Source organism: Petaurus breviceps, unplaced genomic scaffold, assembly GCF_028583685.1.
Source record: "Petaurus breviceps papuanus isolate PSGF00001 unplaced genomic scaffold, PetGlider_PUasm1.0 90535, whole genome shotgun sequence".
NCBI classification, from domain to species: Eukaryota; Metazoa; Chordata; class Mammalia; order Diprotodontia; family Petauridae; genus Petaurus; species Petaurus breviceps.
In genome coordinates this window covers 76,417-89,928 of record NW_027187270.1, presented here as the reverse complement: position 1 = coordinate 89,928, position 13,512 = coordinate 76,417, and the positions used below count along the sequence as shown (strand labels likewise).

At 41.1% G+C, this 13,512-nt stretch overlaps 1 protein-coding gene across 1 annotated transcript; it reads right to left on the bottom strand.

The window, feature by feature from the left end:
- Positions 1-9,073: 9,073 nt before the first annotated feature.
- LOC138142093 (heat shock transcription factor, Y-linked-like) lies at positions 9,074-11,455 on the bottom strand. Its single transcript, XM_069063019.1, has 2 exons — positions 10,577-11,455; positions 9,074-9,910 (listed from the first exon to the last, which is right to left on the bottom strand). Exons 1-2 carry the CDS (start codon positions 11,108-11,110, stop codon positions 9,074-9,076), a joined length of 1,371 nt encoding a protein of 456 aa, XP_068919120.1. The 5' UTR covers positions 11,111-11,455.
- Between the last annotated feature and the right edge of the window lie 2,057 nt (positions 11,456-13,512).

Genomic DNA, 13,512 nt, shown 5'->3' with positions numbered 1-13,512 from the left:
GGCTTGGGAAGCATGTTCCTTCCACAAAAGCCCAGAAGTTCCTGACTGTTTCTGGTCAGTTAAAGAAAAGGGAGTAACCCTTTGAATTGACTCCTCAGAATTCAATATACCTACTGAGGTTTCAATTTTAACTCTGACTTTGCCCTCAGTAGAACTCAGTAGAACTTTGCCCTCATAAAACTAAGCTCTGTTCTGAAACATTTTAACCTGTTATATCCACTGATATGTCTAGTCTAAAATGATTTCAGCAGCAAAAGAGGCATTCATTTAATACTGGTGGCAAAAATCTAGAATCCAACACAAAGTTGAAACCATAGTGACGTTTCTTAGGTGAGTGATGCCATCCATTCCAAGCTCCCTGACTGGTGTGAAGTGCAGACTTAAACATTTAATATCACTTTCCAAAGGTATGTCTGCCAAGCCATGGAATATTCTTGTCAATTTCACTCTCTCTTTTTAATGAAACACAATTAAAGGGGACAAATTGGCCATCAGTTTTTATTAGAAAGTAGATGTGAGGGGAAAAAAGAAAGTAAATGTGGGAGGGGGCAGCTGAGAAATAAAGCATTTCCAATTCCATAGGGGCACTGAAAGACAGAATAGCAAGAAGAATTGTGCTTCACAGTTTTTAGGAGAATGTTTCCTCTGACCTTTTGTCAAACTCTTCCCCCTTTTAACTACTTTGTAAATAAAGCAAGTACTTCTAGATAATTGCTTAAATCCATAGAAGTGGAACTTCAAGGAAGAGAATGGGGGAGGGGCGGAGGAGCATGAATGAACAATAGATCAGCTAGCCTCCTTGAGAGGACTTGGAGGAAGGTACTTCCCCATTGTTCTTTCTCTCCAGATTAGGAAGTTTGGGGGGAGTGAGAGGATCTTCAGGGTCCTGAGGAGAGGAGCAAGTGAGCAGGCTGGCAGTTGTATGTGTGTGGAGTGGGGGGAAGGGGACAGAGGTCGGGGGATCACGGTTTGCTGGCTTTATGAGTGCTAAAGAGTTTGGGTGGAGCCAGTTTGACTGTGTGCCTGGGTAGTACCGATGTGTCTTGCTGTGTAACACAGCATTGCCAAAGAAGATGAGCTGTTGTTTTCTGTGAAAAAGACCAAAGTGACTGTGTTTCTGTGGATAGAAGCAGCTGAATGCTCTGTGTGTCTATGACCCTCCTCCCTACACCCCTCCTTTCTCCCAATGACCTACTGCTTATCTTTTTTCGAGGTGGTGAAGCCATTTGGAAATCCAAGGCAGGCACCCCCCAAACCAAAGATCCCTGTGCCAACCAACACTGGGGCAGATATCTCCCTAAGCTGAAGGGAGGCAAAGCTCCTAAAAAGATACCCTAAGGAGCTCCCCAGGACTAGAACAGCACCCAGATAGCTCGTGGGTATCATGAAGAACACCAGATTTGGGTTCAAGAAGCCTGTGTCCTAAGCATAGCTCTGACACTTGCTAACTAGCTGTGTGGCATCAGACAAGTCACTTAATATGAATGGACTTTATTCTCTGAACAGGAATCATTAAGGGCCTACTATGTGCAAAGCACCTCAGTTTCCTCATTTATATAATGAGGGGATTGCACTGACTTTCCAACTCTGATCAAAGATGACCTATAAACTCCCTTCCAACTCTTATAGAATCAGAGAATGCCAAAGTTGGAAGGAACCTCAGAGTCCATTGAGGCCAAGTGAACACTAATAATGTCTCCTCTATGCCACCCTCAACAATGGTCATTTGGCCTTGGAATTGAGACCTCCAAAATCTTGTGAATGTATCTCTAAGTTATTTTTCATATAAGCAGAGCTATAGGGACATTAGAGATCCTTTCATCCAACCCTCTCATTTTACAGATGAGGAAACTGGGGTTCAGAGGTTAAGTGACTTATAAGTTACAATTACAGTGAAGATATTTTATTGTAATGTTTTATATTACTATGTGTATGTATATCCATCTACATATATACATACACGTGTATATGTATGTATGTATGTGTGCATGTCTATTTTGGAGCTCTACATTGATTGAGCAAGTTTCCTCACCATGTGTTCCCCAGACCAGTGAAAGTACGGGCTCAGAACACTACCACCACCGAAAAGCCAGATTCACCTCATATCTTGAGAGACGACAGGGATGTGAAGGCCAATGGGGCCTGCTTGCTCACAAAAAAATTCAGAAGCATTTAGTTTCTACTGAAGCATTCACCAAGTACTTGTTTATCATTTTCAGTCAGTATCATTTGCTACCTAGTGATATCGATCCATATCACTGCCTTTACATATGAGAAAATTAGTCAACCAGTCTGTTAAAGAGATTGAAGTGATAGACTTCGTGATTTCAGACCCTGCAGTGTGCCCAATCTGAGATAACCCCTGAGCCTAAAGCATGGAATATCCCAACCTGGCTATCAGGACCAGGCTCTAAGGAGTTCGACCATGAGGGGATTGTAGAGACCATTTAGCACCTGAGGCATTTATATTCATTCATTCTTTTATTTAAGAGCCCAAAGTCTAAAGCCCTGACCTTTTTCTCTGGAGCTTTTCAATATTTCCTGTGCACCTAACCCTCCAGCCAAGATTTTGAGAGGCTGTAATGCCAAGCAAAGGCAACTTCCCAAGGTTCAAAATACCAGCATAGGTGCTCTCCATTTTATTCAGTGACAAATTAAGAACAGAGAGAATCAACATATAGCATAATTCAAAATACAGCATTCACCAAGTGTGATTTAATCAAGTACTACCCCACCCCAGGACATTACATTCATTTAATCAATTACAAAGTCCCTCTTCTAAATATTACTCCACCCCTAGGCTGTACCTTCATTTAGTCCATCACAAAGCCCCTCTTCTCAAATGGAGATTAGTTTCCAATCATAAGTAAAGTACATTCATTTGTTTAATCACAGAGCACAAAAAAGTCAAAAGTTCCCCACCCTTGGACTACAATTGAATCTACCCCAGAGTTACAACAAGCTTAAGCACAGCATTTAATACCCAAATGGAGGTCTTTTCTTCATCTTGACACCAGGAAAGTTCTCAGCAATCTTTGTTCCTGGGGAGACAAAGCTTGGCAAGGCCACAAGATACATTGCCAGTGTCTTCATTAATTCATTCTCTGTCTGCAGAACAGTCCTAGGACCCCTGAAAACATTAGCAAAACCCCCTTCCAGGATTTCTGTAAACATACAACAAGAAAATCTTTCTTCAGGGCTTCTGAACCAACAGCAAGGTTACATGACCTCCGCAACAACAGCACTGTCCTTCACCAGTGGACAGTATTCACTCTCTGTCTGCAGGACAGTCTCAGGAGCTCTGAACCAACAGCCAGGTTCCAGAACTTCTTCAACAACAGGACTGTCTTTCACCAGTGGACAAATCTGGCAAAACAACATCAAAACAGACAGACAAAATACCAGCATAACAGTCATGTCTCCTCACTCCTTGGCAGCTCTGGGGGCAGGTCTCAAAAGTCCTGGGCAATTCAAAGTGGCCCTCAGCAATCCTCTAAGCCTCTCTCTGCCTCCAAGATGCTGCTTCCAAAAGGTTCTTCTGCCTCTCTCTTTTCTTGTGTCTCTCTAAATTTACGTCATCAGCTCCTCCCAGTTCAGCCCTCTCTTTTCACATCAACAAGTCCATCCCACAAGTGGGATTCACAAGCTCTGGGTTTTAACACAATCAAACCAAAAACCAAGCCAATACAGGGGGATCTTTAAATTCAATTACTATTACAGAGGCCTAATCTAATCAGTTAGAACAACTTTAAAAGAGAGAATGTGGATTTAAAATTTGAGGAAATTCTAAGCAAACTGTTGAATTTATTTTTCTGACCCAGTTGGTTACTCTTGAAAAAGTCTTTTTCTTGTGAAAAATACCTCAAGGTTTTATTAGATTGTGAGAGAGAGTGGGAGGGGAGAGAGACAGAGGAAAGACAGACATATAGACATAAAGATAGAGAAAGAGAGAGACATAGAGAGACGGGCAGAGAGACAGAAAGAGGGAGAGAGGAGGGAAAGAAAGGGAAGAGAGAGAGAGAAAGACAGAGAGACAAAGAGAGGGAAAGGGAGACAGACAGAGAGAAACACTTCAGAACTTTTGAGCTGGGGGAGATCTTAGAGGTCACCCAGTCCATCCTCTTACAGTCTGGGCAGTGCTCAGTCTGCTGTACCACACACCTGGCCTTCCAGAAGCTTGCATTGTACTTACAAACACTGAAGTTTTCATTCAATTACCAAAAGAATTTAAAGGGTTTTTTTTGGTGGGGGTGTTGTTTATTTAAGGAAAGAAGAGCTCCATTCCTAGAGAGGTGCTGGGCTAATGATTCTGAGCCACTAAGTAGGGGGGGCAGAGAAAATAGGACTAGGATGATTGGGGGTGCCTGGATGTGAGGACTTCTCAAGAGCAAGTAACCGCTTGACCAGAAAAGAAAGCTACACAATCCTTTCCAGACCATACATGCTGTCAGTTTAATGGTAGGAAGGACTATGTAGCAAAACATGGAAATCAAGGGAAGAGTGTCCATTTTTCTTCTTTGTTGTTGTTTTTCTAGCCAGGATATTTAACCCTCTCCCTAATACAAGTATTTATCTAGTTGGTCAAAGGAAGGGACAGTTTATTAGTCCAGCTCTGTGCAAATGTAATGACTGATTGCTCTGGGGAGAAGGGATGAGGCAGCACCTTAGAGAAGTGGGGGGCTGTGGGTGTATAATGTTGCATATGCTGTTAGAAGCTGGGGCTTTCTAATATGGTGGAACTTTTTTGTCAGCTAACAGTGGTAGCTAATGGTGGGTAGAGGTAGTACAACAAATACATGGATAAAACTTTAGAAAACGCAGTGGGCAAATGGGTCAATGCCAGAGTTTGTATGTCTTTTGGTAGTGCCAGAGGGATGGGTTTCCAGAGTTCCATTTTGGGTTATGTTGATTTCAAGGCCGTGGAATTAGTCTTCAGTTAAATTAAATACCTAGGAGTGAGCCCAAATTTGACTTTCAGGAGGAAAATTACTGCTACTAATTAGCTCTACTTAAAAAATGGCCAGTATCCATCAATCTTATCCATAGATAGTCGACAGCTTTAGTGTCCAATCCTAAAAGACTACAGCAGCATGTCACTGACCAGTTTTTTTTATTACTGCTTTTATTTCCTTAAATTTGTGACCATTTTCTGATATTTAAGGATCCCCAAGTCCTAGTCTTAAAAAGGGTAAAAATTTTCTCTCAAGATTACTGTCATGATTCCCAGAGAACACATTCAAATTTAATTTTAGTAATTTTATCCAATGGGGGGCATGGTGAGGCAGGTTATAACATTGAAAATGGCATAAAATCATAGTCTGCCCTCCATCCTCTGGAATAAAAAAAAAAAGCAACTCAGAGCCTCAACATTTCAGAATCTTGCTATTCTATTTTTTTTTAAAGCAATTGGGGTTAAGTAACTTACTCAAGATTACAAGCCAGTTATTTCTGGGTGTGGTGCTAAGTATCTGAGCCCGGATTTGATCCCCAGGTCATCCTGACACTGGAGCCAGTGATATTACTCGCTGAGCCACCTGGCCGCTGCTAAGAACCTTGCTATTCTAAAGCAAAGGCCCTTACCTGCCCCTCCTGGACAGAATACTTCCCAGCTTTGGGCAGAGATAGGGGACCAGGGACCATATAGAAACCAGTGTATATATAAACGACCATAAACAGTTACCATTTGGCTCTTTCTTACTGTTGCCCTTTGTTACAAGTGAAGGTTCTATTAATATGGGGTGGGGGTTGGGGGGAGTTGTTGCCCTCTTAGCCACTGTGGTACCAAAACCAAAAGATGCTCCCAAATGATTAAACAATTTTTTTAAAAGAAAGTTTATCTTTCATGTGGGGAGGGAGGGAATAAGGATTTATTAAGCACCTACTATGTGCCAGGCATGTAAATGCTTTACAAGTATGATCTACTAGAGGCTAATGTTATCCTTAATTTTACAGTTGAGGAAGCACTGGGGCAACTCGGTGCGACAGTGGACAGTTCGGGGTGTGGGGGTGGAGGGGAGCTAGGAGAGAGACAGAAAGACTTCTCCTCCTCCCTGGAGTGGAAAGACTTAAGTTGCAATGCAGCCTCAGACACTTACTAGCTTTGTGACCCTGGGTAAGTCGCCTCACCTTGTTTGGCTCTTCCGTCCAATGAGCTGGAGAAGGAAATAAACCTCTCCAGGATCTTTGCCAAGAAAACACCCCCAAAAAGGAGTTATGAACAGTCGGTCGCGACTGAAAAATGACGACACCGACGGTTGAGGAAACTGAGGGAGATGGGGTTTGGCCAGGGTCACACTAGTACATGTACCTAAGGTAGGATTTTAAATCAGTTCCATTCACGGCGCCACCCAGCAGTCTCCAGGGAATGGTTTGCTGCCTTGGCGTCAAGGGCACAGAGCAGGAATGCACAGCTCCTCCGCCTAACCTGGCGGGCCCCATGCTGGGAGGGAGGGGCCTGCCTGCTGCTGCCCTGCCCCCGCCTCCGCCCAGAAAGTCGGAAACAGGGACAGAGATGTAGAGGAAACACACCTTCTTCCTCTTGGGGGAGGAAGAGGTGAGCGCTAGCGGAATGCCTGCCCATGTCCCTGAAATGTTTTCCTTGTTTCCAAGGAGGAGATTGGGGTGAGGAGCTGGGGGAGGACGAGTTCATTGGAAATGACTACTTTTTAAAAAGGGAGAGCAGTTTTCGAAACCCGAGAAGGAAAGCGGGGACCATATACAGTACATTTTCATAAAATTTACATCACATGGCAAATTGAAAAAATGTTGGAGCACTTAAGATAAGCTTGGGTTGGCTGTCCTAGAAAATTCGCTTTTAAAAACATATTTTTAATTACAATTTTAAAGAGCCTTTTAAAAATACCAATCACTTCCCAGTATATTCCTCATCTCCCAACGGGAACTCTTCTTAAACGTTAACAGAGAGAGACCGGTCCAAGGGACAGGCTCGCCCTGGGCCCCCCGCCTTGCCGACCTGTTCTCTGGGACCGCATTTGATCATTACAATTAATCCGAATTTTTTGAGTATTGTTTTTGTTTCCATAATTGTAGTCTGTGTCCATTGTTCTTGTGCTAAAAAAAAAAAAAATTCACTTTGGCAGAGCATTCCCCAACAATGAGGGATCGCCATTAGGCATAAGACCGCTGGTGGGTGGTGGTTGTCACCCCCCCACTGTGAGGAGGGAACTTGTTGACCTTGGACTGGTAAGGAATCGACCCGTCTTTGCTTCAAGGTCCTTTTTTGATATTCTTCCTTAAATGCCCTGCCGTTCAGGGACTGTTTTTGTCCAATGATTTCACTAAATTATGTTACAAAGTAATTGGGAATGTTTTGATAACTAACACCCCTCCAAATCCAGATTCAGAGCTATGACAACATACAAATGATGTTGTCCTGAGGCTATGCAGATATCTGCTCATTAAACAGATGTCTGAGAACATCTGGAAAAGATCATATTTTAACCCTATGACAGCAGCTCCAGTCAGTAAAATATCTTTTCCCACTGGTCCTGATGAATCACTGGATAAACTGACACCTTCTCAGTCCCCCAAGCTCTAGGGGCCCCTCCTTCTAGCTGGAGAGGATTGGGGGAGCAGGGGAATCCTCCATTTAAGGAGAACACCAGGGCTTGTGACCTTGTCATTTCCCACCTAGCTGCTGCTCTCTGGGACTTCAGGATTTCCAGAAACTCATCATTGTGTAAGCTGAAATCAAAGTTATTAATAATATTCTCAAATAATGTCTTGCACTCATCCTATCTGTGATCATTTAAGTCATAATTCGCATAATTCTCTTTAATTGCATAATCCCTTTAAAATCTTTCCAAGCAAAAAATCACCCCAATTTACATCTTGCAAATTCAGAGTTTTATATACTGGGTTGCTTTAAGCAAGGTACACTGATATTCCAAAGAGTTCTAATCAGAAAACTGCTTAAGCAGCATGTTAATAAAATTGTTTACTTTGCCTTCATTGATTCAACTAAAGATCACAGGGCATCTGGAAACACAATATAAAGTATTACTTTGTTCTTTTAAGAATCCTTATTATTCAGGGTGATGAGCTCAAAAAGTCACAAATACTAGAAAAGCTAATTGTCCTCATTTTATACATGGGACACAAAGCCAAACTACAGACTGTGGCTTGAATTTGGATTTTACACTTCTTTGCTTCAAATATATTTGTCTTCAGGCCCTCTTGTAACAGGGGGCCTTTTAAAAAGAAAACGAGGCCAGTGTGCCTTTCTGGATTTGGGTTTGTTTGGATTTTTTTTGAACACTTTTTTCTCAGTGTGATGTGGGAGGGCTTTTAACCCTATCCTTAAACACCTGCCACAAACTGGTAAGCTTATTCATAATGGCATTTGACACGAATCACCCTCTCTAAACAGATTTCATCTATTACAGCACACACAAGTCAAATATCCCATGTGTCCTAGCCTAAATATCCCATGTGACTCTATGAGAAGACAAGGTCAGCATAAATAAATAAAGTGGTTCACTTGACAGAGTTGAATCTTGGGAACTAACAGAACTATCCTAAACCCAGAAACAACCGAATGAGTACCAGAAAACCCTCAAAGAATGACAGGATTGGAACAAATCTCAAGGGCTTTTAATCTTCTGATCTGTAAAATGAGAATATTATTACAATAAAGCAGAATGCTGCTTATGAGGTAAGTAAAACTCTGAATGACTAGAGGAAATGTGTCACTGTGTTCTCCCTAAGCCCTGGCTTACACAGCAATGCTTGGTTTTTATTCACATCAGGCACTTTCAAAGCTTCCCCATCTCTAATAACTAAACTCAAGGTCAAAGGGTTCCAGATATATGGTTTATATATATAGCACTATACTAGGCATGAATGGTGTTATTGATACTAATTCTTTACCTCCTCCCCCTCCCAATACACATATACTAGAGGTAACTAGAAAGAAAGAAAAAAACCAGGAGTGAAGCAATTAAGTTTATTCTTCAGACCAAATAACCTGAATCATCTTTGTTTTTTAATGCCTTCCCTCTTTAAAAAAAATGAAAAAAGGGACAGAGTTACATTCAGCAGTGTAGCCTGTATACTAGTTGCAGCTTGGATCCCCTCTGGGAGACTGAACATTGTTTGAAGAGCTGCAGTTGCAAAGGGGACAATGTTGGTACTGAGAGGATTGTTGCTGTTCGGAAGACATGGACATCAATGTGGCAGAGGCAGCAGCCATCATGGACACTGAGTAGCACGGGCCACAGAACGGCAGAAGGCTGGCCAGGTGGGCCTGTATGGCTGTCCGTTCAGAGTACACTGCTGGGTACGCCACAGACTGAAAGGAACCATTCTGGATAGCATGATAGAGAGATGCAAATCCATCTGCACTATGCATGTTCAGCTGAGGAGGGCCTACCAGAGGAGCCAAGTAGGAAGGAATGGACTGGTTCAGTCTAGCATGAGGAGCTCCTCCTACCAAGAGTGGGGAAGCAGAAAAGCTGCCTCCAGACGCTGGGCTGCTGGCAGATGGCTGTGCCCTGACATGGTTACTCTCCACACTTTTTGGCCCCTTCTCTCTTGAAGTTGAAGAAGAAAGAGAAGAAGTAGTAGAAGAAGCAGAAGCAGAAGCAGAAGTAGTAGCAGGAGTAGTAGAAGAAGGAGAAGAAGAAAAAGAAAAAGAAGAGGCAGAGGCAGCAGCAGCAGAAGAAGAAGAAACAGAAGAAGAAGGAGCTGAACATTTCTTAGCTGACTTGCTGGTCAGAGCAGATTTCTGGTCTTCTGGCTTTTGATGACCCACTTTTAAGAAATTCTTGCTCTTATTTTGACTTGGCAAGAAAAGAGAGTTAGCTGTATTTTTCACACCCAATCTTCTCTTCAATCTTAACACCAGGTGAGGGGAGCCTCTTTTAAAATTGGGATTACAGTACACCTGTAACTAAAAACCAAAAGGAAAAAAGGTCAGAGGCAGAAGAAAAAAAATCTATCATACTCTATTCCCTTAAAATCATAGATTTTTGGAGCTGGCTAAGCCTTAGAGTTCTAACCCTTAGAGGTCACCTTTGGCCAACCTCTTCATTTCACACACTAGAGAATCATCTCACTAAAATGATTCATAATTTAGCCTCAAGATGCTAAGTGGAAATTTCTTTTAAAAAGTGTTTGTAAAGACATGGTAAACTTTTTTTTAAATACACAATATTCATTAATTCATGACTGGGAGACCCTTGAAAAAATGTAAAATTCTGCTAATTAATCAGCCACCAAAAAATACTGATACTTCATAATTATATACTATTTCAATGTGATATTACATTACATTTTGCATAATTGAAAGTACCATTTTATTACACTGAAATATTTACTCTAATATTAACCTCCTAGCTTAGGTACTCTACCAATGTTAATGGACTAATTTTAATGAAAATACTTTTTAAAAAGGCATTTATCAAAATCCAAACAAGTTAAGAGCAATGGAATTTAGCCAAAACAAAGAAACTTAACTTGAACATTATTATTACATTTAAATAAGAATTTTCATACTTGTATCACAGAGTCATTATCTACTGATAATTGTTAAATCATATTCTACTATTAAAGTTACCTTCTTTGATGGTAAAGTTTCTTTTTCTTCCACTAAAAAATCATCAAGGGAGGCTGATCTTTCCGAGTCTTGACGAACCTTGCTGAAGCCATAGAGATTAAGCTGGCGGATGAAACTGTTCATACTATCAGTTTCAAATATCCTAATAGGATTTTTCTTTTCTAAAATCTCTTCTTTAAACTTCTCCTCATCTATTACTATGGAAGTTCCATCTTCATTCCACCAAATTGACTTGAATCGATCACTTTGAACTATTTTCCAAAGCTTTATAGGAAAGGTGAGGTAGAAAAATTCATTTTTTTCCATTATCAAGCTTTCATTGGAAAATGTAAAACATGTTCTTTTTGCCAAAGGCTCTCCAGTCAAAGTCTGAAAAGCATTTTCTTCAACCTCAGCCTGCAGGTCAGCATTCATAACTGGTATCCCACCTTCTTCCAGAGGTGCAGGAGAAAAAGTAGAATTATTTCTATGTTCTGTGTCAATGGGTCCACCTCGTGGAGAATTTTCTTGCAGCTCTGATTTACCAGAATCCATTTCCAATCTTTCAGTCTTCTGTGTTTTTCTCAGCTATAGCCATTATATCTGCTCACTCTTAGTGCTTTTAAGCAAGTAAACAGGTTAAAATGCAGTTTACAAGAAACTTTAAAGTAAGCCTGGGACATCATAATGGTGGCTCCAGTTACATAGCTGTGACATCACAGGATGATTTTGGTTTCCTAGCAAGCACCACAATAATGATTAGGCTAAATAAGTTACTGAGATGAGGCCTCCTCACAGCCACCTGTCAGCTCTGAAAATTCCACTCGGAATGTTCTCATCGGTGCTGTGAAAAACGGAAGTTTTTACATAAGCATAATTTCATATAATTAATGGCTAGATTTCTAATGGCCAGTAACACTGTTATTGAGCTCTCATCTCTAGAGTTGGCTCCACATGAACAGGACTAGCACAGGAGGGAAGCTAACTGACCTTTTGCCTTCTCACTGAACTATAGATAAACAACGCATCTTGTTCCCTAAAGCTAGTAGTCTTTACATTGCTCAGCAGAAGGGATTTCATGTGACATCACAGGATAATTTTGGTTTCCTCACAAGCACCACAATAATGATTAGGCTAAATAAGTTACAGAGATGAGGCCTCCTCACAGCCACCTGTCAGCACTGAAAATTCCATTCGGAATGTTTTCATCATGCTGTGAAAAACGGAAGTTTTTACATAAGCATAATTTCACATAATTAACGGCTAGATTTCTAATGGACAGTAACACTGTTATTGAGCTCTTATCTCTAGAGTTGGCTCTGTGTCAACCGGACTAGCACAGAAGGGAAGTATACTTTATTTACCCCTTGCCTTCTCACAGCTATATATTCCAAGCATTTTATTTCCTAAAGCTAGTAGTCTTTATATTACTTAACAAAAGGAATTTCATGTTCAAAAATGCTCTACAAAATGACCCAAGTTCTCATACAGGGCACAATTCTTTTGGGCACACACTTCTTTAAAAAGGAAAAAAAAATCACATACCTGGTAAGCTTTGCAGATCAGGCAAAAGTCCTGGGACCAGAGATGTACAGCTGGAAGGGAGCTTAGATGCCACCCAGCCCAACTCCCTCCCTTTTTACATGAAGAAATTTGAGACCCAGAGACAGAGTGACTTGTCTAAGGTCACAAAGTGGAAGAGCTAAGATTTGAACCTAGGTCCCCCTAAAGCCAAATTCACCACATTTTGCTCTGTTATTTGCTTCATTCAATTACTTGGCTTGGTAAAAATCACACAGGTTCAGTTCACTGGGTCTAAACGAAATGAATCAATTCATTTTCAAAAGAAAACAAAAAGGTGCACAAAGAGTAACAAAATAGGATATTATGTTCCCATGTTCAGTCCAAGGGTATGGGAAAGTAGACTGCCCACATTCCCATGAGGAATGGTGTCAGCAAATTTTTCCCATCAACATTCAACAAAAATCCTTATTTCTTCCTCTAAACCCGTTAAAGAGTAACATATCTTGGTTCGCACTCCAGGATTTGAACATCCTAATCATTTTTACATGGGGCAGTGCCAGAAGAACAAGCAAAAATAATCAGCAAAAACTGTAGTCCCCCAGTTAGAAAAATTATTACAACAGGAACATCTTGCTACTGATTGGGGGGGTGGAAACAAAATGTTCTGTAAAAAGTAACAGCACTCCCACCCCCTCACCTGCCCAAACAAAAGAAACAGAAGAGCTAAATCCTAGAGATTTCCTTTTGACTGAAATATGGCCACACTAAAGGTCAGATTTAGAGCTGGAAGGGATATTAAAAGCCACCAAATCCAACCCTCTCATTTTATAGATGAGGAAACCGAGGTCCAGGGAGGTGGTGACTTGCCCAGGGTCACACAACTAGGAAGTGTCTCAGTCAGAATTTGAACTCACCTCTTCTGTGACTTTTTTTCCCCCATGCCCTGCTCAAGTCTTTCACTTAACAGCCTAAAAAAGTGTGACTTTTTTTCTTGACTTCCTGGAGAAAATTTATTTAATTGTTCCAGTTAACTTAGTGGGGATGTATAGTTCTCCTGTTTAACTGTGAAAACCAGTAAATTTCTAACTTACCACAATAATGCCAAGGGCTTAACGGTTACTCCTCCAGATGGACTGCAACCCACTTCTGTTTTGTAATCCCAGTTGCCTGAGACTCAGGGAGTTTTAAAGTGATTTGGATGGGGTCATAGTGTTTCAGAGGCAGCAGCACTGAAATCGAAGCTTTACTGATTTCAAGGGCAGCCCTCTAACCATGACACCACATTGTTTCTAAGAGAACCCTCACTTAATGAATTTCTTCCTGTAGGGTTTAGAATAGCTAGAATGAGACAAAATATAGTTATTTTATTTACTGTGACTTGCTTTGTTGTGTGAGGTATCTTAAAGAGAATGACTCACTTCTGGGCAACTATA

Coding starts and splice junctions, on each gene's coding strand:
- LOC138142093 (XM_069063019.1), bottom strand. CDS start 11,110: ATGGATTCTGGTAAATCAGAGCTGCAAGAAAATTCTCCACGAGGTGGA. Junction 9,911..10,576: donor AAACTTTACCATCAAAGAAG/GTAACTTTAATA, acceptor TTTGGTTTTTAG/TTACAGGTGTACTGTAATCC.